General features: G+C 37.2%; 1 protein-coding gene across 1 annotated transcript in view; it reads left to right on the forward strand.

The window, feature by feature from the left end:
* Positions 1-20,474, forward strand: part of USP7 (ubiquitin specific peptidase 7) — a 69,094-nt gene extending 48,620 nt beyond the window's left edge. The window contains exons 12-31 of the mRNA XM_050317118.1: positions 902-1,011; positions 1,703-1,859; positions 2,744-2,888; positions 3,434-3,564; positions 4,683-4,817; positions 5,011-5,112; positions 5,823-5,928; positions 6,289-6,381; positions 7,246-7,313; positions 8,546-8,646; positions 10,013-10,166; positions 11,569-11,636; positions 12,711-12,819; positions 12,915-12,992; positions 13,320-13,420; positions 14,048-14,147; positions 14,836-14,955; positions 16,320-16,391; positions 16,942-17,032; positions 19,080-20,474. Coding sequence (XP_050173075.1) covers positions 902-1,011; positions 1,703-1,859; positions 2,744-2,888; positions 3,434-3,564; positions 4,683-4,817; positions 5,011-5,112; positions 5,823-5,928; positions 6,289-6,381; positions 7,246-7,313; positions 8,546-8,646; positions 10,013-10,166; positions 11,569-11,636; positions 12,711-12,819; positions 12,915-12,992; positions 13,320-13,420; positions 14,048-14,147; positions 14,836-14,955; positions 16,320-16,391; positions 16,942-17,032; positions 19,080-19,186 — 2,148 coding nt within the window. The 3' untranslated portion in view covers positions 19,187-20,474. The remainder of the gene's footprint in view (positions 1-901; positions 1,012-1,702; positions 1,860-2,743; positions 2,889-3,433; positions 3,565-4,682; positions 4,818-5,010; positions 5,113-5,822; positions 5,929-6,288; positions 6,382-7,245; positions 7,314-8,545; positions 8,647-10,012; positions 10,167-11,568; positions 11,637-12,710; positions 12,820-12,914; positions 12,993-13,319; positions 13,421-14,047; positions 14,148-14,835; positions 14,956-16,319; positions 16,392-16,941; positions 17,033-19,079) is intronic.
* The last annotated feature ends 408 nt before the right edge of the window (positions 20,475-20,882 follow it).

Here is a 20,882-nt window from a genome sequence, read left to right on the forward strand (position 1 = left end):
AACAAAGGAAAATAACTAGCAAAACAATGTTGCAAAACCCATTCTAGATTGTATCAACTGAGTCTGGTGATGTTTCTTCTTAGACAAGCTTTGCATAGCTATTATCGGTTGTTGTTATGTTTCTGAAAACAGAGTACAGATTTTATAGCAATCACAGATTTTATAGCAGTGAGTTTTATAGGTCCAAGTCTTTCAGCTGAAATGTTTCACTTTTCTACCAATCTCAAGACCGAAAAGTTCTTCCTCTGAGTAGCCTGTTCTTCCATGTGTCCAAGTTAAAAAGCATCATAGCTCCAGGAGTAACTGTAGAGAGTTGATGTTTGTATCATCAACAAGAACACCAAATGAACCCTGGAATTTTAAACATTTATGTGTGTGCTTTTCAGTTGCACTTTGCTGCACCCACTGGAGGAAGCTGAAGTTTCTTTATAATTAATGTTGTTTTACTAAAGCTTATTTCTGCAGCTTTGATACCCCAGATTTTGTCAGTAATGTTTTATATATTCTTTTGCTGTTCTTGGGAAGGTACAGCACAGTAGCCAATACTTGTTGCCAGGAATACAATGAACATGAAATTCTTAATTGATCAAAAATGAGTGTTTGCCTCCATATTCTCTTTTAAATTTTATTTATACAAGTGACTTGCTCTTAATGCTGTGAGGTGTCCACCTGTGCTTGTATGAATGGCCTAAATTTAAATTAACTGAGTTCTTGTGTTACTGTAGTAGCTCATGAGAAGGTTGGTGCACCATTGGGGTAGTTTACTTGCACCCAAGTTTTGAACCATTCTTTGGTTCATCAAACCCATGAAAGTCCTTAGGAAGAGTGTCTGCAGCAAACAAATATTTTGAGTTGTTAAAATCTTCCAATTTCAACCCTCTGTTTCCTTTAAAATGTCTAGGAGGCAGAGAAAGGTGTGAAGTTCCTAACATTGCCACCAGTATTACACCTACAGCTCATGAGGTTTATGTATGATCCTCAGACTGACCAAAACATCAAGATAAATGATAGGTGAGTTGCTTGGTTGGTTTAGTTTGTGGGTTTTTTGGGTTGGATGGTCATTTTTTTGATTTTAGAATGTGGACCTGTGAATGTATTTTACCAGAAATAATTTGCCAAAATCCTGTTTGTGTGTGGATAGGCTACCACAAGAGTAAGTAAGATGAATAAGGAGTTATCTGCTTCCCCTCCATCTGTTTCCATAGATGGAGGAAGAACCATTTGCCCCCTCACTGTAAGTAGAGGCTGATAATTTCTAAAGGACATTCACTGCTGGTTGTAAACTAAATCTGTATTGCAGTGATTTCAGCCTCACCAAGGTGAGGCATTTCAAAATAATATTTCAGTGCAGTGGTAGCTGTGCTAGGAAAGCTGGATTTGTCAGAAAATAACATATTTTAAAGCTTTTATCTTGACACAGTGAATCCAAACCAGCCTTATTTCAGTTAAAGTGCTCTTACCCTTGTTACCGAGGGCATACTTTTCCAGAGGTGCTTGCAAAGATTATTTTTATTCCACATTAAAACAGTATAAATTCTGCCACTGTGTGCAGTATGTCCTGGAGAAAAATAGCATTGTGACAGTAACGTGTTCAATTTTTGCTACTTGCTTTAGGAGTACATACAGTGCTCCATAGTAGTGCTTAATATTGTGTGTCTGTCTTAACTACAAATACAATTACCTTAATTCTTTTCAAAACTAGGTTTGAATTTCCTGAACAGTTACCACTAGATGAATTTTTGCAAAAAACAGATCCTAAAGACCCTGCGAATTACATTCTCCACGCAGTCCTGGTCCACAGTGGAGATAACCATGGTGGACATTACGTTGTTTACTTAAATCCAAAGGGCGATGGCAAAGTGAGTATTGGAAAGCACCTTAAACACAAGCGTGTGTGTGTGTGTGTGTTGCAAAGGTGTACATGGAGTTTTCTTAATGGGCAAATTTCTGGAATTTTTGCACCCCAAAAGAAAAGTCTGATGCACTTGACTTACAGCAAAAGGCTTCTGACTAAGGGAATCCCTTTATCAATGTGTGGATGTGTTAAAGTTCTACTTCAAACTGATTTTATGCAGCAATTTTTTTTTAGACTGACTTTGCTGAAGCAAATACGAACATTTCAAATGTTTCTGTGACTCAGAAGTTCAAGCATGTTTGCATGTCCCACTGTTACAGGTTTAGGTGACTTGATTGGATCAGACATTTATAGGTCAAGTGCCTCTTCCCTTGAGTTGGCTGGTTTTGTGTGTACATGACTATTTACAGTAAAAGCAGAAGTCAGATTTTACTGTTAATTTGTTGCTATTTGTCATTTGTTCTTAATTGACTTTATTGTTTGAATTTAAAATTCTATGTAAATTGGTCTAAATATACAAATAATTACCAGATGTCTTGTGCATCTCTGCTTTTTATTTTATTCTACAACAAATAAGCTCAGTTTTCTGCTTCTTGCAGAAATACTTGATATTTGAATAACGGTTTGAAGAGAAGCTTCTGATATTCAGTGTAAAATGTTCAAATACTTCAGCAAAGGTTTGGTATTTTTGGAATTCCTTTTGCTGAGCACAAGTAGCAGGTAGCACAAATTACACTGAACTAGATCTTTTTTTACAAGTCACGCTGCTTGAAGAGTAATTTCAGTTACTTCAGAGAGCTGGAAGCCGTGCCAGAAATAGGAATAATTTATCATTCAAGAACACGATTTTATGTGTAAAATCATATTTATATAAAATTTTCTCTCTAGTGGTGTAAATTTGACGATGATGTTGTATCGAGATGCACAAAGGAGGAAGCGATCGAACACAACTACGGGGGTCACGACGATGACCTGTCAGTGCGGCACTGCACCAACGCCTACATGCTGGTCTACATCAGGGAGTCCAAACTCAGTAGGTGTCCTCTGTCTGTGTGTACCCCAAGGGGCTTTTAAAAACAGGGGTTTAGGGCTATAATTTACTTCTGAAAAATCCCATGGGATCAACCAGCCTTTCTCTCGTGTTCGGAAAGTGTGTGCTAATCTAGGGGTGCCTTTTAGCACAGTCGGGCAGGACTGGGTGTCTGCAAAGTGCTTCAGACCTTGGTTGTTTTATAGGATGGAAAACTTGCTGAACTAACTTCAGTAATGGAATCTAAATCAAATTGATTATAAATATGTAGATATATGGATGCTAAAAAATGGAGCAGTAGTAAATATTTTTTTAATTCTGAATGTTTAATTCAGAAGTCTATGATACATATTTCATGGAAGTAGTGTGTTTTGGCTTGGGATAGAAAAAGCTGCTTTTGCCAAAGTATGATGATATCAAACCATGTTTTTAATTATAAGATGAAGAAAGCTGGTTTTGACTTCAAGTCAGAGGCAAGTCAAATGTGTATGGAAAAAAGCACTGTTTGATGTAAATCTTGAAATGACATAATAAAATCTGCTTTGTAGGTGAAGTTTTGCAACCTGTCACCGACCATGATATTCCTCAACAACTTGTAGAAAGGCTACAAGAAGAGAAAAGGATAGAAGCTCAGAAGAGGAAGGAGAGACAGGAAGCTCACCTCTATATGCAAGTGCAGGTCAGCTTTTGAAACAGATTAAGTTGCAACTACCTTACCATGAAAATTCAGAATGTTGAGCCACCTGAGACAAACATTGATTTTTCTTTCCTTTTCTTTTAACTTTTTTTTTTTTTTTTAATTCGTGCTCTGAAGTAGTGTTTGAAGTGAAATTATTATTTTAGTGCTTGTAAGTATATTTACATATGCAGAGAATCCTAATGAATCACACAATACTGTCTAATATAGACATTTCTGTTTTCTGTAGGATATATGTGCTTATGAGTAAAAATAGTAAGTTCAGGTGAAAGGAAAAGGACCAGGTTATTTCAAATGGCTGCCCTGCCACTGCACTTTTATCTCCTTCAGGAATTATTTTCTAAAATTAGAATGTATCTAGCCATAGGCTGCAAGCCTGGACTTCTGCCAAACTGAGCTCATCAAGTAGAAGCAGAAGGAGAGAGTGCTTATATTTGCAATTATCTTTTTGGAAAAGCCAGATGGACTAGATCGTTATGAATTGCCTTAAGGAACCCTGTTTATGGCTCTTTCCAGAGCCCATCTGGCACAGGAAAATAGAACCCATTTTCCATTTGCCTCCGTGTTTCTTTGCATCTTCTTTCTGGTGTTCATGAGTAGAGTCACTGGTGAAGTTTGGCTCGTTCTGCAGTGCATTTGCACTGGAGCTGTTTCCAGTGGGGAGACTGGCAGCGTTTGTGTTTCTGTTAACAAAGAGTGCAGGGGTGGCTCTGGGAAATACAGGAGAAGGTTTAGGCAGCCCTCTTGCCTTACACCATAAAAGAATTATGTAGCTTTTTTTTTTCCCCTCTCTAAGTGCCAAGATTGTTAGAGCACATGTTTCCAAGACTGGGATCTAAGCACAACTGGTTTTTAATTGTCCAGGATTTGTAAGAATTAGTATATTTTAATTACTTGCACTGATGTGACTATCAATCACAATTTTTTAATTTAATTGTAATCTGTGTGCTTGCAAATTGTCTTCATGCAAACACAGATAGTGTTAGCACTGTGCCACCACCCAGGGAGCCAGTGAGGTTGTGTAGTAAAGCATCATGAGGAGGTATTACGTGGTGCAGCTGAGCTAATATGAGTAGTAACCTTTAAATGTCATTTTTCAGATAGTGGCAGAGGATCAGTTCTGTGGTCACCAAGGCAATGATATGTATGATGAAGAAAAAGTGAAATACACTGTTTTTAAAGTATTAAAAAACTCCACGCTCACAGAATTTGTCCAAAACCTCTCTCAAACGATGGTAAGTTTTCTTTAGCTGAATACCTGTATGTACTTATTTTATGAACTTATTATGGTTGCTTCATAGCCTTTACCTTCTCCAGCAGTCATAATTTAGACCTTTTAACACAGATCTGTTTGGGTTTAATAGAAGTATCTTAGCCTTTTCCCCTTGTTTTGTTTTAGTTTCCTGACACGTTTTTTGTTTATTTTAGGGATTTCCCCAAGATCAAATCAGATTATGGCCAATGCAAGCAAGAAGTAATGGAACAAAAAGACCTGCAATGTTGGATAATGAAGCAGATGGCAATAAAACGGTAAATAGTCACTGATAAGAGGACATTATTTTTCTGTCCATCATTCATAATCTTTAGTTCTTATTAAAAATATCTAAGTTTGGGACCAGTTTTTTCAGGGTGTTAACTTAAAATAATTTCATTGTATTTGGTGAAGTTTGATACTTAAACAGATTTGAGATTTAGTGGATTAATTTGGATAGGAAGCAGGAATGTGGTGCATGATTTTTCCTCCATGAAAAAAAAAGGTATGATCATGATTTTTTGTGTTAGATTTGAAACAGAAATATCTTTTTGAGTCCTCTTATTATTTGAGCAAAAAGTCTGGATTTAATGAAATGTGTTGCTTAAAATGTGGAACGCTGTGTCTAAATACCACAGAAAACAGTGATTGGTTTCTGTCCTGTCACTGTTGTGTTACTTCTAACGTGAAATAATGTTCTTGCCATAATCAAGGTAGTTGTAGGTACATTTTTAAATGAGAAAGAGGTGGGTTTATTTTAAATAAAACCAATCATTAATGCTTTGTTTAACATTTGGTGGGTTTATATCTGTATTGGTTTCTCTTAATAAACTTCATAAAGTGCCTTTAACACAACTTTAAAGACCCCAAAAGTCTCCCCACTCATAGAATGTCATGAAGTTGTTGTATCTGATTAAAATGCAGATATGAGTTTGTATTATGTTCTCCAGAGACCTTTTTTATTCTTATTTCACATCTTTCTACATAGATGATTGAGCTCAGTGACAATGAGAATCCATGGACAATATTTTTGGAAACAGTAGATCCGGAGATGGCTGCTACTGGAGCAACATTACCCAAGTTTGATAAAGATCGTAAGCAGATGGGCTAAACCTTCCCTAAATACAAAATACTTCTGTTTTGGGTATATCTCCAAACACATTGTACACTCCTTTCTTCAAGGATGTCATTGATGTAACCATCAAACTACTACAGTGCTGAAATTAGTTTTTCTCATGCAGTTTTTCCTTCATTTCTCTCGAAGTGTAAGACATGCTTTGCATGTTTTTAGACTCACTAAATAAATTTCTCTCTATGTATATTTTAAGGGCATCAAGTAATTAAATCAAAGGCACCTACTTATTAGTGTGTAAAGAAAATAATCTAGGTGATCTTCTTCCCCCCTTCCTGCCCTAACCCTTACTTAAAATTAAGTCTTGTTTCTTACTTTGTAGATGATGTAATGTTGTTTCTGAAGATGTACGATCCGAAGACTCGGAGTTTGAATTATTGTGGACATATCTACACCCCTATATCCTGTAAAATACGTAAGTTCTGAAATTCAATTTCTTTGGTATAACCGAAAGTTTTTAAAGACAGTAGGTTGCATTTTTTTTTTCTTTTAATAATGTTTCTATCATTGAAACTAAAGGGACACCACAGAAACAGATTCTTATTTAACCCAGAACCTGACAGTTTTCTTCCCTGTGCTGTGTCAGTGACACTTTCTGCAGGACTGAGCATGTCACTGTTGGTGGTCAGGTAATTGTTGGTTACAGGTTTGCTGTCCTCACCAGATGTTGCTGAATATAAACAGCTGTTTCAGACTTGTTGTAAATCACTTTGAGATTTGATATTACTCTCCAGTTTGGGTTTCCCTCCTATTTCAAGGATTTTTGTGAAATATACTCCTGAAATAGCTTTTAAAATAATTCCTCAGCAATCTTTCACTATGGCAGCCTGAGCAGCTGCTCAGACCGGATTGGGTGTCAGCCTTGGATTTTCATATGGGTCCACTTAAGGAATTCAGCAAATGTCTGTTGAGTAAAAATACTTCAGTTTTTCATTTTGCTGACTTGTACGTCTTTTCTAATTTTTTATTTTAGCTACCATAATTTATTTATTTTTAAAGATATTAAATTTTTTCTCTGGGGAAGGAGGGGTGTTATTTCATGTCTTGAATTTCCAATGGTCTTTCACATATATTGTTGTTCAAATGAAGTGGAAGGAAACCTTAAAATATGTTTCTGGGTTGGATGTCAACAAGGGAGGTTTTAACCTGGAAGGCTGTTTCTTAGGCATTGTAAAACTTATCTCTCCAGGGTAGAAAAATAGGTTCTCTCCTTTCTGTGGTTGGTCTCATTAGCAGTTACTGCAACATGTTTAACATTCCTTCCTTTTTTTTCCAACAGGTGACTTGCTTCCAGTTATGTGTGAGAGAGCAGGATTTCCACAAGAAACTAACCTTATCCTCTATGAGGTTTGCATTGACAGACTTTTTCTAACTTCTGTGTCTTTTACATGCTACAACTAAAAAAATAAGCAGCTTTGTTCATTAAAAAAGTTGCTCATGATGATTTATAAACCATCAGCCCTGTGACCTGTAGCTTTGGGGTCTGTCGTGCTGCAAAAGAGTAGCAGATAGTTAACTTCAAAACAGATTTAATATTAAACATCTGGAAGTGTGAGACTTTAAAAACCAAAAAAACCTCTCCATGAAGACCTACATGAGTAGCTTAGTTGTGCTGATTCTCTGTTGCCATGTAAGAGGAGCTAATGTTGCTGATGTTGTTGACCATTGTATTTTCAGTGCCCCCCTTAGACAGGGAAACTGAGAAAAAACACTGCATCTTCTCCTTCCTTCATAAGTCAGAACTCATCAAACAAAGTCCTTACTCTGCTAGCACGTTCCTGCCCAAATACACAGATAGTAAATCTTCAGAACTGCTGTATTTATTGAGTGCTGAAGATCCAGATCTTGCCAAGGGAAAGTCATGGCTAGAGAAAGAACAAGGAACTGGGTTTTTATTGGGAAGTTTGTTAGCAGTCCTGCTGCTCTCTCTGGTGGTTCCAGGGCAGCACACACATTGCCATCCTAAAGAACAAAACTGTCAGCTGCTCCTGCTCTGGGCAGGGCAGGGTTACAGTTTGATTCCAGTTTGCTTAGACAGGTGCTTTTATCCCACCCTACAAGTATAAATATGTAATATGCATATAGATATTTTATAATACTTGCGTTTTCATTATGGCTTTTTTGGAGTTTTGTTTTTTTTTTTAATACTTATTTTAAAGAAAAATGAATTGGTGTACGTAAGTCCTGCACTGTTAAAGTAAGTGAGCATAATCACTGCTCTCCAACCTTCCTGGAATCTGACTCAACAGGAAATTAATTTTGGACAAATTAATTAAAAAAAACCATTATCAAGGTAATGATAAAATAGTTTTGAAAATTAAGATAACTTGAGTGAGATTCCAAAGGTAAAAATGAGAAGCCAGTTTTGTCAACAGCAATTAGGTCTATCTGGACCCTAGCTCAGATTGCAGTTAATTTGTGTGTGTGTGTGTATGTCTCTATATATATATATATATGTATACACACATTTTTTTTAGTTAAAAGGAGATACAGGTTACCTTACATGAAGATTTTAGATGTGACCTTTATTTTTGTCTTTTGTTTATTCTGTGATCAGTAATTTTTGTTTTTTATTGCAGGAAGTTAAACCCAATTTAACAGAAAGGATTCAAGACTATGATGTATCTCTTGATAAAGCTCTGGATGAACTCATGGATGGCGACATCATAGTGTTTCAGAAGTATGTATTTTAAGGAGCCAGCTTATCAGTGCATTTAAATCATCTGGTTCACTTTGGAAGCAGAATTTCCTTTAACTAAGCATTTTTAAGAAGAGCAGCAGTAGATGTGTTCTCAGCAGTTCTCATTTGTTTATTCAAAGGGGAAATGAAAACATTGGTAGTACTTTAATTATCACATACCATATTATTTAAGAAAAAGAAGGTTTCATGCTAGTTTAGGAAACTAAGATCCTGAAATAGGTCCTAATATTACAGAGAATGGTTCAGGAATGCATTTGATTTGTGCAGCTTTTTAGTGGAGGCAGTGCAACTCAGACCCCGAAGAACCTTCCAGCATTTCAGACCTCGGCTCAGTGCTGGGGCCACTGTACAAGGCTCTTGGTTTGGAGCTCCTTTCAGCCTAGGACTGAACTAAACTGCCTTCCCTTCTTCCCTTTTACTGACACTCACAGTTAGTTCCTTACTGGTGTCCTGGTCTGCGGTGATGAGACGCTCCCAGTTTGCCTGAGCATGTGCAACTTGTAGGTGTACTGATGTTTCAGCTGGAGTCTTTTCCGAGGCAAAAGGGGAACTCCTGCATCTTGTACCCATTAAAGGGATCTTTCATAATCTTGTCAGGGCTATAAATCAGCATTTCTATGCTCTCACTGCTGATGGTCACACCCAACTGTGTTGCTGTGTTTCTCTCCATGGGCTGACAGTGGGTGGAAGCCAGCTAGTCTGTCTTCAGCACTCTTATCCCAGATTATGTGAGATGAATGTATTTCTCATGTCATGCCTTGGAACTCGCATTCCCAGTTGACCCAGTTGGTGTTATGCACCCTTGGCTGGCTGCTGACTCCTGGGTAAGTGCACAGCTTGTACCCTGGTGCTATTTCTCTGCTGAGAAGTTGGGGTACCAGTCAGGAGTGACCCAAACCAGCCTCTGTGCCCACTGCTCTGCTTCTATGGGCCAGGGAATGCTGCTGTACCTCTGGCCTCTGTGCAAAGCAGTTGATACAGGGGTATGTGGAAAGCTGTGCAGCATCAGTACAGACACACAGTGATGTGCCAGGGTGGGAGGGAGGGATGGCTCCTGCTGGAATGGTGCTGTGGAACCACAGGATCCAGGGGACGGCCAGACTGCCAAGAGCGAGCGCAGCACGTGAGGGCGATGGGCCTTACACTGCACAGGGCTCTGGGTCACTACTGATTGCATTAGTCCTACTGTGTATGAGTGCTGGCTCTCTAAAAAGGTCTCTAAACTTTAGTTCTGTACCTCTCAGCTGTTGCTGACTTACTGTAGGACATGTTTTTAAAAGCCCAAACTGTTTGTGTGTGTAACAGTGTGATATGTAATGGTGTTATCATCTGTTTGCTCTTGTAGGGATGACCCAGAAAATGATAACAGCGAACTACCAACAGCTAAGGAATACTTCCGAGACCTCTACCATCGTGTGGATGTCATTTTCTGTGATAAAACCATCCCCAACGACCCAGGCTTTGTTGTTACTTTATCCAATAGGATGAATTACTTTCAGGCACGTGCCCGTTTCTCTGCTTTCGTTTCCTTGTTCTGAAAGTAACTTTTGCAATCCTTCACAAGTGCATTATAAAGGTATTATATTACCTTTATATTCTATATCTATATATATATATATACATCTATATATATATACCTATATATTCTAAAGGTATTATATTACCTTTAGAAAAGAGTAGATCTTCTCTTGTACACCATTTGCCTTGTGGTAACGAAAAATTTAAGGAAGCCATTAAGGTTTGTGAGAAGAAAATGCTCTAAACTCCCTGGTTTTGTTAATAATAAGTTACTTGATAATAGGATTCTTTCTTGGTAGGGCATTCTGCTCTGTTGGGGAAATGATATTCTAATGAATTTATGCATTTGCTTTCGAAGTGACATGTAAAATTTAGCTGTTAGAAGGAAAATACTTTGGGAATCTAGTGATACCTATGTTGTGCTTGTAGTATCACCAACAATATTCATTTTGTAGACCAAACTATTGCTTTCTTCACACAATGCAGTTTAATGCTCAGTGGCACTAACAGATCAAACTTGTTGTATTCATAAAGAGTGACATGGGGTGTTTAGATGAGGAAAACTGGACATTGAAGCTTAAAAAAAAAAAGAAATAAAGTTGGTCTGATATATTAAGAGCCTGAGTAGATTTGGCTCCCTACAGTTCTCCTTCAGCTGATTTTGTCAGTGTCAGAATTATCACTTAAAACCAGACAGTTTATTTTCTGTCACTTTGAGCACCTGCATACACAGGGAAAGTCAGAGATGACTTTTGCTATCCTGTTCTCATCATCTGCTTTTCAGCCAGTTGTCCTCTCTTATTTTCTTTCCACCTGAAGTGTAAGGTCTTTAATAGTTTGGGGTTTTTTGGTAAGGCAAAAATGGACAGAGAATGCCTATGCCTTCTGTGAGGCAGTGGTGTGAAATACAGGAATAATGTGGTGTTATTACTTTATTCCCTCCAAGCAACCTAACTTACTTAGAGTGAATTAAAGGAGTGGGAATCTTCAAAGAGCAAGTCTTACTTATTCCCCTAATAATACTATAATTAAAAAAAATGAAAACCAAAACAAACCAACAGCAAAAAGCAACCAACAACAAATTCAACCAAACAAGCGAAAGAGAAATAGAGCTATTGTTGTGGATTTTGTGGCCTTTGGGTGACAGTGATTTATTGTAATAAAACAGTTGCCTCATTTTTTTCATAGTATACCTTTATTCTGTGTCAGCTGTTCAGAAGCTGACAGTGCTAGTTTATTTAGCCTTGGGGGGATAGACAGTGGGTTTCCCTCAGAATGTCAGTAGCATAATGGTCTTGTCATGGAATGAATTGAGTGTATGATTGTAGAGCAATCTCATAACTGTCTGAAATAATTCAGAACTTACCCCAAATTTATTTTCAGGTTGCAAAGACAGTCGCGCAAAGACTTAACACGGATCCAATGCTATTACAGTTTTTCAAGTCCCAAGGGTAAGATGAATTCCTTAGTGTTCTGTGTCTAAACTATTCCTTAAAAGATTTAGCCCAAATACAGGTAGGTAGCAGTTACTTTGTAGGCTTTTCCAGGTTGTTAACTAATTCTTTGCCAGTAAGATGTCAGCGTTCTGGAATGCACAGCAGGTTACAGAGGCAGTTTGAATATTGAAGTGTCTGGCTCTAGAGCCTCAAAGATTTGCATGTTTTAGAAGAGTTCCAGTAAGTGTCATTGAAAAAAAATCATTAATTCAAAGCCTTATGCTCTGGGATAAATTACTGAGCTAATGCAAGTGCTGTTTCAGTGAATGCAGACTTCTAGAATGGAGGAGAGCAGAAACAAGTACACATAAAAGCAGTAGTTTTGCTGATTTTACAAGTTGAAATGCAGGACTGGTTTCCCTCTCTTTCCTCAAAGTCCGCAAATGAGGTTTTATGAAGATGACAACAATTTAGCAAGTTCACACATGCTCAGAGGGATATTTCTGGTTAAAATGGTGTTCTTAGGCACTAGATTTGAATCTGTGTAAAACTAGCAGAAAACTGTATTAGTAGCTATCTGTATGTGCTGCAGGAATAATGCACCCACAAAGCTTACATATTTTTGTATTCATGTAAGTGTAGTTACATCTCTTTAGCTACCTGAGGGTGTCTCATCAAGGAGACTTGGAATTTTAGTAGCTTTTTGTAGTTTACAGTGCTGTGGTCACTGTGGAATTTGCTGTGTCGTGTGGCTCTGCAAATTAACCTTCCCCAATCTAAAGCATGTGCTGCTATACCAGTAATTCCGGAGGAATGCAGGTCTGCCACCCTGCAGCACTGAGGGTGAGCTTGTAAACATCCAAGAGAGTTAACACACACAGTGAATGGTTTTTCTGTTCCCACAGCTCAGCTGTGTGTAAAAATCACTAAAGCTCTGTATGTTGTGCTGCTTTGGCTGTGGTGGCAATTACGGGAAACTGGAAACCGGTAATAAAAGTGTTCTTGGTGCTTCGATTTCCTGAGCAGTGATGGATTTTGGAGAGATGGATTGGGAAAACATACTCATGTTTTTCCTCTTTCCTTCTATAGTTATAGGGATGGCCCTGGTAATCCTCTTAGACATAATTATGAAGGTACTTTAAGGGATCTTCTGCAGTTCTTCAAGCCTAGGCAACCGAAAAAACTCTATTATCAACAGGTAAGAGTCTTTTATTTTTATTGGTGTGAGTTGAAAAAAAAATCATTCTGCCCTATTCAAAGTATGTCTAAAGTGTTTTTCTTTTCTTTCTTTAGCTCAAAATGAAAATAACTGATTTTGAAAACAGAAGAAGTTTTAAATGCATATGGCTAAATAGCCAATTTAGGGAAGAGGTGAGTGAGGCATTTGCTGTTGTTTCTGTGTCAAAACTGGTATGGCTGTGGTTATGGGTCACATACGGTCCTGGAATAATTTAGAACAAATTTGTACCTTATGTAAAAAGACCCTAACGAAACAACAGGACAAAAACCACAAAGAGGAAAAAATTGTGTCTGTTAACAAAAATTTTTGAAGATAACATAGGTGTTATTTTTAGTAATTGTTGTCTTTTTAAAGATGAATTTTAGATGAAGTGAAAAATCCAGTGTGTTCTGTGCTTTAATGTGTGTTTTTTACATTTTTCAGATTTTCTAATGATTTTTGTGTTTCAAATTCCCCAGGAAATAACAGTATATCCAGATAAGCATGGGTGTGTGCGGGACCTGTTAGAAGAATGTAAAAAAGTTGTAGAACTCTCTGAAAAAGGTTCAGGGAAATTAAGGTAAAGCTGGAGGATTTTGATTTCTTCTATGTGGTCATGAGGGATTTTATGCAGAAAAGTATCCATAGAATTTAAAATACTGGAAAAACCATTCTTAACAAATTAAGTCTGATGCTGTGTTAAAAATAAAAAGCTTCCAGATTCCCACTGTTAAAAAGTGTTCTTATTAACTATGAATATAAATTGTATACACAATTATTTATTTTGTATTTCATAGAGTTATGTTCTTGAGATGCATAAGTTTCATCAACTGCATTTGTTAGCTCACAATTTAATAATTGTTTCCAATTCAAGCATTTCATACCATTCATTTCTTGGGAGTTACAGGAGTTAAAAGTGAGGTCGTGTAAAGAGAATTTTTAAAACAATCTATATTAAAAAGCTTTGTTTTGTAATGGCATGTACTGGCTTTTTGGCCATGAGCCAGAAATAATTTAGCCTCTTGTAGCTTCACTGCTTAATTTTTACTAAAGACTGAATTTAAAGTTTTACAAAGAAAGAAGTAGCATCACTTTACATCCTGACTGCACTAATCATTCTCAAGGTTTGAGGAAGAAATATTGCATTGTTTTGCGGTTTTTTAATTTATTTTTTTAAAAATGCTTTTCCTGTTTGTTTATTTTTAAGGCTGCTAGAAATTGTAAGTTACAAAATAATTGGTGTCCATCAGGAAGATGAGCTGTTAGAGTGTTTGTCACCTGCCACAAGTCGAACGTTTCGAATAGAGGTAAAAAAATTCTCTTAAAGAAACTTTGAAACTTGACTTTGAGAGAGGAAACTCTCTCAAGTGGTAATTCTCTTTTTCTGGATTTGATTTTCACATAGTGTGAGGCCTGCAGCAAGTTAGATTACTTGATAATATATATGTATTTTTAAAGGCAGTCCTTCTAAACGGATCCTTGTTTGTTCCATCTGCTTCCCTATAATTATTTCAGTCTTTATTTTTTTATACATGCTTATTATAACAATACATGAGGGCCTGGCAAGGGCCTGTCCATAGGACATTTAGTATCTTGGCAATAATTCCAAGGTTTGTTTAAGGGCTCATGATATAAATGTTTATGCTTAGAACCCACTTCCATACTCTAGACTTTAATATTCTAGAAGACTTTGTTTCCTTTTCTGTGAAGTTTGAGCTTCTTGAGGCAAATTTTGTTACTTAGTGTGATTTTTTTTCATCATTCAGATCTATTAACCTGCCTCACAAATCAAAAATTTAAAAAAAAAGTTTCCAATGTAAACTGTAATGAAGACTCTTGTAAAAAGACTGTCAAACAACGTGGTTCCTTTAATTGTTTTTAAATAGAATTGTTTTACATCAGTAACAAGACATCAGTAGTGCTTTTAGTTACTTAATAAGGTACTTTTGGGGGAAGTTTAGCTGATTGCAGTCCTAATTCTGTGTCTGGATCTAGGAAATTCCTCTGGACCAGGTAGATATAGATAAAGAAAATGAGATGCTAATCACAGTGGCACATTTCCACAAAGAGGTTTTTGGGACATTTGGAATTCCATTCTTGCTGAGGATACACCAGGTACTGTATGCCTCCCTTTTTCTCCCTGTGGAGTTGTACTGATGATGTTCTGTTAAAGTACTGTCAAAGAAATGGATTAGTGTAACAAGTGTATAGGAAAATACAGCAGCTGTATAGAAAGTTCTGCCCTGTCTCTACCTTTTTATGGTTAAATCATTCACCATCTCAGTTCCTTTTTGCATGTACAGGTTGCTGCAGTGAGCCTGTATAATATCCAGAAAGTAGGTATTTGCCTCAGACAAGGACTTCTAATGCTGTCAAATCAGTACTGCCCCATTCCCCAGCCCCCTGCAGAACCCCCCTAACAAACATGGAACCCTGTTTCTAATACCACTTTAGTAACTGCAGTGCAAACTTGTTGGTAAAAGCTGGCCAAGCCATGGTTATTCGACTTCTTACTGAGACAGGTGATTATGGAAAATGAGGTTATTTTCTTCAGCTCTTTCTGAGATGTCTTTGCATTTCATAACTTATGTAATTTGATGTCCTTTATCTTCTAGGGCTGGAAGTTAATACAAGAGTGAAAGCTAATTTTGAAAGCTTAATTTAAATTCTCAGGTTTTTCTGTGGTGCTGCTCCAGTTGAATGTCACACTGATCCTTTTAATATCAAAGTGTATTTCTGGGGGCAGTTGACCATTTGCTTCTAAACTTTTTCTGGTTCATTTATATTAGTTTGTATGAAAATTACCTACCTTTAAAGATTTGGCAAGAAGAAATGCATCCACATTTCTCTACCTCATAGTATTTTACTAATTTCCATATTTTTGATCACTGTCGAGTAAAACTTCTGTAGTGATTTCTGGTGGAAACCATTTGCACTGCATTTCTTTGTGTATGACAGTTGATACATATTATTCATCTTTAAGTTGATTCATCACTTTTTTGGGCAATTTACACAGACAGTGAGCAGAAACATGCTGCAAAAAGTAGTAATATGCTTAGCAAGACTATGTTGTGAAGGGTTTTTCCTCAAATTCCTGTTTGGCTGCTAATTTTCTAGCTTTGATTCTTAACTTTACCCTGACTTGCACATATCACTGGCAGTACCTGGTCACTTTATGGGACAGTTTGCATTATGGTGAATCACTAAGACTTTTAACTTAAGTTAAAGTCTTTTAACTTTTAACTTAAGTTAAAAGTTAAAAAAGTTAAATGTTTTTAACTTGGAAGTCACTGAATTTATAGCAAGTTGCCTGCTGTTGTTCCATATTGTACTGAATGATGTTGACATTTGTGTAATTTTGTAAATAGCAGAGAGATTAAGGCAAAATATTTCAATGAAGCTCAAAGCAGGAAATATTAGCAGCTTCCCTTGTTTTTCCTGGATTTTTTTGACATTAAAATTCTTGTTGTAATTATTAGGGTGAACACTTCAGAGAGGTTATGAAGCGGATTCAGACAATGCTGGACATACAAGAGAAAGAATTTGAAAAGGTAATTCCAAGTTAGGAGAGTTTTAACTGCTGACTGTAGACCCTGAATGAGTTTCTTTTAATAAGTATGCAAACCACAGACTTGGGATAAGTGTAGGTTTTGATTGATAGAACAGTTGCTTGACTGAAATTATGCTTTTTCTAAGAATAAGTAGGTAGGGTGTGTAGGGGTATTTCTGTACTGCATCAAGAGAAATACTCTGCAAAACACTGAAGTGACCCAGAAAAGTGTAGCTGGTGTGGGACCTCTAGAGGCCACCCCCACTTCACATCCCTGCTCGGAGCAGAACTTGGCTCAAAGTCAGGTTGTGTGCAGGGTTTTACCTCACTGCACTTTGTAAAGTCCCAAGGATGGGAATTCTGCCATGTCCTGGATGTTGTATTTTAGAGCAGCATTGTGAAGACTTTTTTCTTTTCTTGTACGTTGGCCTTTTACAACCCCTAAAGAATAGGACTTACAACCAGCTGCAGGTTATACTGTGAACTTAGATTTGAAGCTTTATTTTAATGTGGTGTCCTACCAGTTGTTTTTTTTCCTTTTCTTTTCATAGTTTAAATTTGCCATTGTAATGATGGGCCGACACCAATATCTCAATGAAGATGAGTATGAAGTGAACTTGAAAGATTTTGAGTCCCAACCTGGTAAGTTTTTAGACAACCTCACTGTTCTTTTGACTTGCTGAAGTTGCTCTGTCAGTTGTTAAAATGTGATTATCCTTAACTCAGAATGCAGAAACAGTTTGTTCATTGCCTTTAATTCATGTTGGGGGGGTTGTCCTAGCTTAGCTGAGTGTTCCTCTTTGTGAACTGCTCTGTCTAGTAGGAACAAGTTTTAGGACAACTTGCTCTCTGGCAGTTCTGTTTTTCTGACAATTAGGAACTCTGGTTTTTGTTGGTAGGTTTTGGTAGGGTCAGGCTTCCTCTGATTTTTTCCAGCTGTGCTCTGGATTTATGTGGCATTTGTAAAGAAATCCTGTAACTGTCCATTTATTTCAAAACCTGCAGAGGGTTAAACCTGTGGTATTATTGAGTACTTTGCAGGAACCCAGCATAAAGTCCTCTTGTTGTCTATATTGCACAACCAGGTTTATGGCTGGGAGGGGATTTGCCAAAACTGTGAGTGCCTCCAGCTGCACAAGCTGTGTGAGCCCAGGAGTGTGAGAGGGGCCTCTCACTCTGCACTAGTTGTGAAGGGTCTCTGCAAGATGAACTTAGAGATGGACATTTCTCCATGGACACATAAACTCTCTCTGGTGTGCCCAGAGCAAGCAGAGTCCTGGTTGTTTCTTGGGGGTCATCTCTTTTGGGTCTGGGAGGGAAAGGCAATAAAGTCTGAAATGAACTGTCAGACTCTGTGAGAAAGGCAGAGCCAGTATTGCCAAAACAACATGAAAAACTAACCAGGTCAAAAGTACAGAACATGTCATAAAGGGGAAAAGGGAAAACTTGAACCATTTGTAGGAATTGTAGGGAATGTAAGAGTGAAAGCTTTTAGAGTTCACAGGAAGTTGCCCCTTTGATATAATACACTTTGATAGAATTAATTTGTACAAATACCAAATTCTAACACTGAACTGGACTGATGGAACCAAAGTTCTGGCATTTCTCAGTCTGACATAGCTGATGTCAGTGGTGTCCCTCTGCTTTTGCCAAGGTACACTACAGAAATGATTGTGCTGGCACTAACCATGTAGGACTTCATTTCTTTCTCTAAAAACATTCAAGTGATTGAACAGTAAGATTGTACAATAAGATTGCCAATTCTCTTTTTATTTGACGCTGACCATTAATGTTAAGCAAAAAAAACAGAAATAATTTTGACTGAAGAAAATCTATCCCAAAATACAGATGCAGGCAACCAACAAGGTCAAGGGTTTTATGCTTTAGTGGTTGCAGTTGATGACTTTGAATGTAAGAGTGTACTTTTCTTGCTGGGAGGCTCTTTAGTCTCAGCCTTTATCATTTCACTGAAGAACATGTGATGCTCTGAATTGAGGACATCTTAGAAAAATATTTCTCCCATTTTCAAGAAGGGTGTGGACTGTGGCTTTTCATGAAAATTAGCAGTAGAAAAAATCATATTGGGTTGAACAAGTGAAACCGTCTGTATGTTTTCTTTGTAATCTAAATATGACTACATTTTTTTCTCAGAAAATAAAGAGGAGGGTCAGTTACGTATTTTGTTCATAAACATTATTTGCATTTTACGTGAGTTTAACAGATATTCCCCCTTCAACCAGGTGAGAGGAATAGCTTAAAACAGCAGAGATAACTTTCAGTAGAGTGAATGCTGTAGGTTGCCACATTTTGATGACGGAAACCTCCCTGTTTGGAACAGGCTCAGCACTTGGGTGAAAGCCGGTACTTGATATGCCTGTGGCCATAAGTTTTTAACAGTAGTTTTCTTGCTTTAGCACACAGTTCACTGCTGTAAACTCCTGTAAGTGACTGAAGAAGGGACAAACCAGCTGCCTGATCCAGAAACAGCTGTAAAATGTATTGTTGGAAGGAAAGCGTGGTCAGGAAAGTGCCCTGTTGGCTGTGGGCTGCAGGGCTGTTCTGCAGCCTCCTTCCCTCCCCTGTGGTTCCCACCAAACTGTGAACAGGGCACTCAGAAGTATTTTGTGTAACAGAAATGTTCCAATTTAGTCTTAAAACTTCAATATCTTTTTTCTCTTTTCTTTTCTAGGCAACATGTCTCATCCAAGGCCATGGCTAGGGCTTGACCATTTCAATAAGGCCCCAAAGAGAAGTCGCTACACTTACCTTGAAAAAGCTATTAAAATCCATAACTGACTTACTTAACCAGATTGTCAAGGCAAGGGACAAAAATAAGTGTGTGTGTGCACCTTTTTAACAACTGTAGAACTTTGGTACACGTGCACTATATCTGAAGTCTTCAGCAAGAGGATTTGCTGCTGATGTTAATTTTATTTTGTTGAGGCTGTTCAGTTTGGCTTCTCTGTATCTATTGACTGCCCTTTTTGAGCAAAATGAAGGTGTTTTTATAAAAGCTTGGATGCCAATGAGAGTTATTTTATGGTAAACGTAATGCAAGGCAATTGTCAGCATAATGAGGGAAGAGTTTAGTAGAACAGTTGACATTGGCAAAATTATTTGTCTGTAGTACGTTTATAGATGGCATAAGCTGACTGGCTGCCCTTCCCAGTGTGGTGTTCACCATCACTGCAGCTAGTAAGTCTTATGTTTAGACTCACATCAGATTTATTTCCTTCAGTTATACTTTAAATGACATTTTTGTGCATTTGTAAATGCAAAAAAAAAAAAAAACTCACATCATCAATAAATAGCAATCTCTACTTCATTGTGTACATTGTTGGCACTTATTCGGGATTTTTGTCTCCTCCAGCTTCATAGAATCTTTTTTAATAAACTAGTTTTCATTTAATTTAGTCAATACTTTGCATCCCATTTTGCCAAGTGGATGCCCTGAGTCCTGAAAAAGAGATATTTGGGTCTTTTGATGAAATTTTCCAACCATTGATAAATACCGTTGCAATTTATTATGCCATCTTCTGGCAAATAGAATGACACTCAAAAGTTGGCAAAAGCAAGTAAAAAGATTATAAATACCATTAACTTAGTTACCATGGGAAGAGATGGGGAAAACACAAGAACTAGCCTTTTAGCACAGAGGGCATGCTCACTAGTGTTTAGTAAGCTGTTGACTTTGTATAAAAAAGGAGGAAAAAAAAAAACAGAAAAAAAGAAGAAAAAAAAGAAAAAAGAAATTGTATATTTAATGAATGAACATGTACAATTTAACACTTGGAGGTTAATTTTATTGGGTGAGTCTGCAAGTGAATTTCACTGATGTTGATATTCATTGTGTGTAGTTTTATTTCAGTCCCCAGACTGCTTCCTTTTCTTTTGGAGCTAATGCCAGCCGCGTGTCTAGTTTTGAGTGCAGTAAAGATAGAATCAGCAATTCACACTTAATTTTACATTCTTTTCCAGTATTTTATTTTGTTTCTGTAGCCGCAGTGTACAACTCCTCTTCCTGTATATTGCCTTTTTTTGCTGGAAAATGTTGTATGTTGAATAAAATTTTCTATAAAATTTTTTTCGATGAGTGATGACATGGACATTGAAGAAGATTTCTCCTCTCCTTGGAAATAGAGTTTTGGGAAACGTTTTCATTCGTGAGATTTTGCTAAAGGTGTGGTTTTTTTCCTTAAGTGTTGACAATTGTATAATCCTCATTGGTTGTTTTGGGGGAAACTTTGTGGGGTTTTCTGTCTAATAGTTTTGGGTTTTGGAGGTTTTTTTGGGTTTTGGTTTTTTTACCTCCTAACTAGTCACATTTGAGCTTAACAAATAAAAGGTTTTCCAGGAAGGAGCCATGTACAAATAAGACAAATGGAAAAATTATTTTACTAGTTCGTTTGTAAAGCTTGTAGTAGAGTCTTCGTGGTAGACTGGACTCTGCCTGCCTGTACAAAATTCTGTGGTCCAGATTCTCAAGTCTAAT

The sequence above is a fragment of the Myiozetetes cayanensis genome, unplaced genomic scaffold, assembly GCF_022539395.1.
Source record: "Myiozetetes cayanensis isolate MyiCay16 unplaced genomic scaffold, myiCay2020 scf20-37, whole genome shotgun sequence".
Classification (NCBI taxonomy): Eukaryota; Metazoa; Chordata; class Aves; order Passeriformes; family Tyrannidae; genus Myiozetetes; species Myiozetetes cayanensis.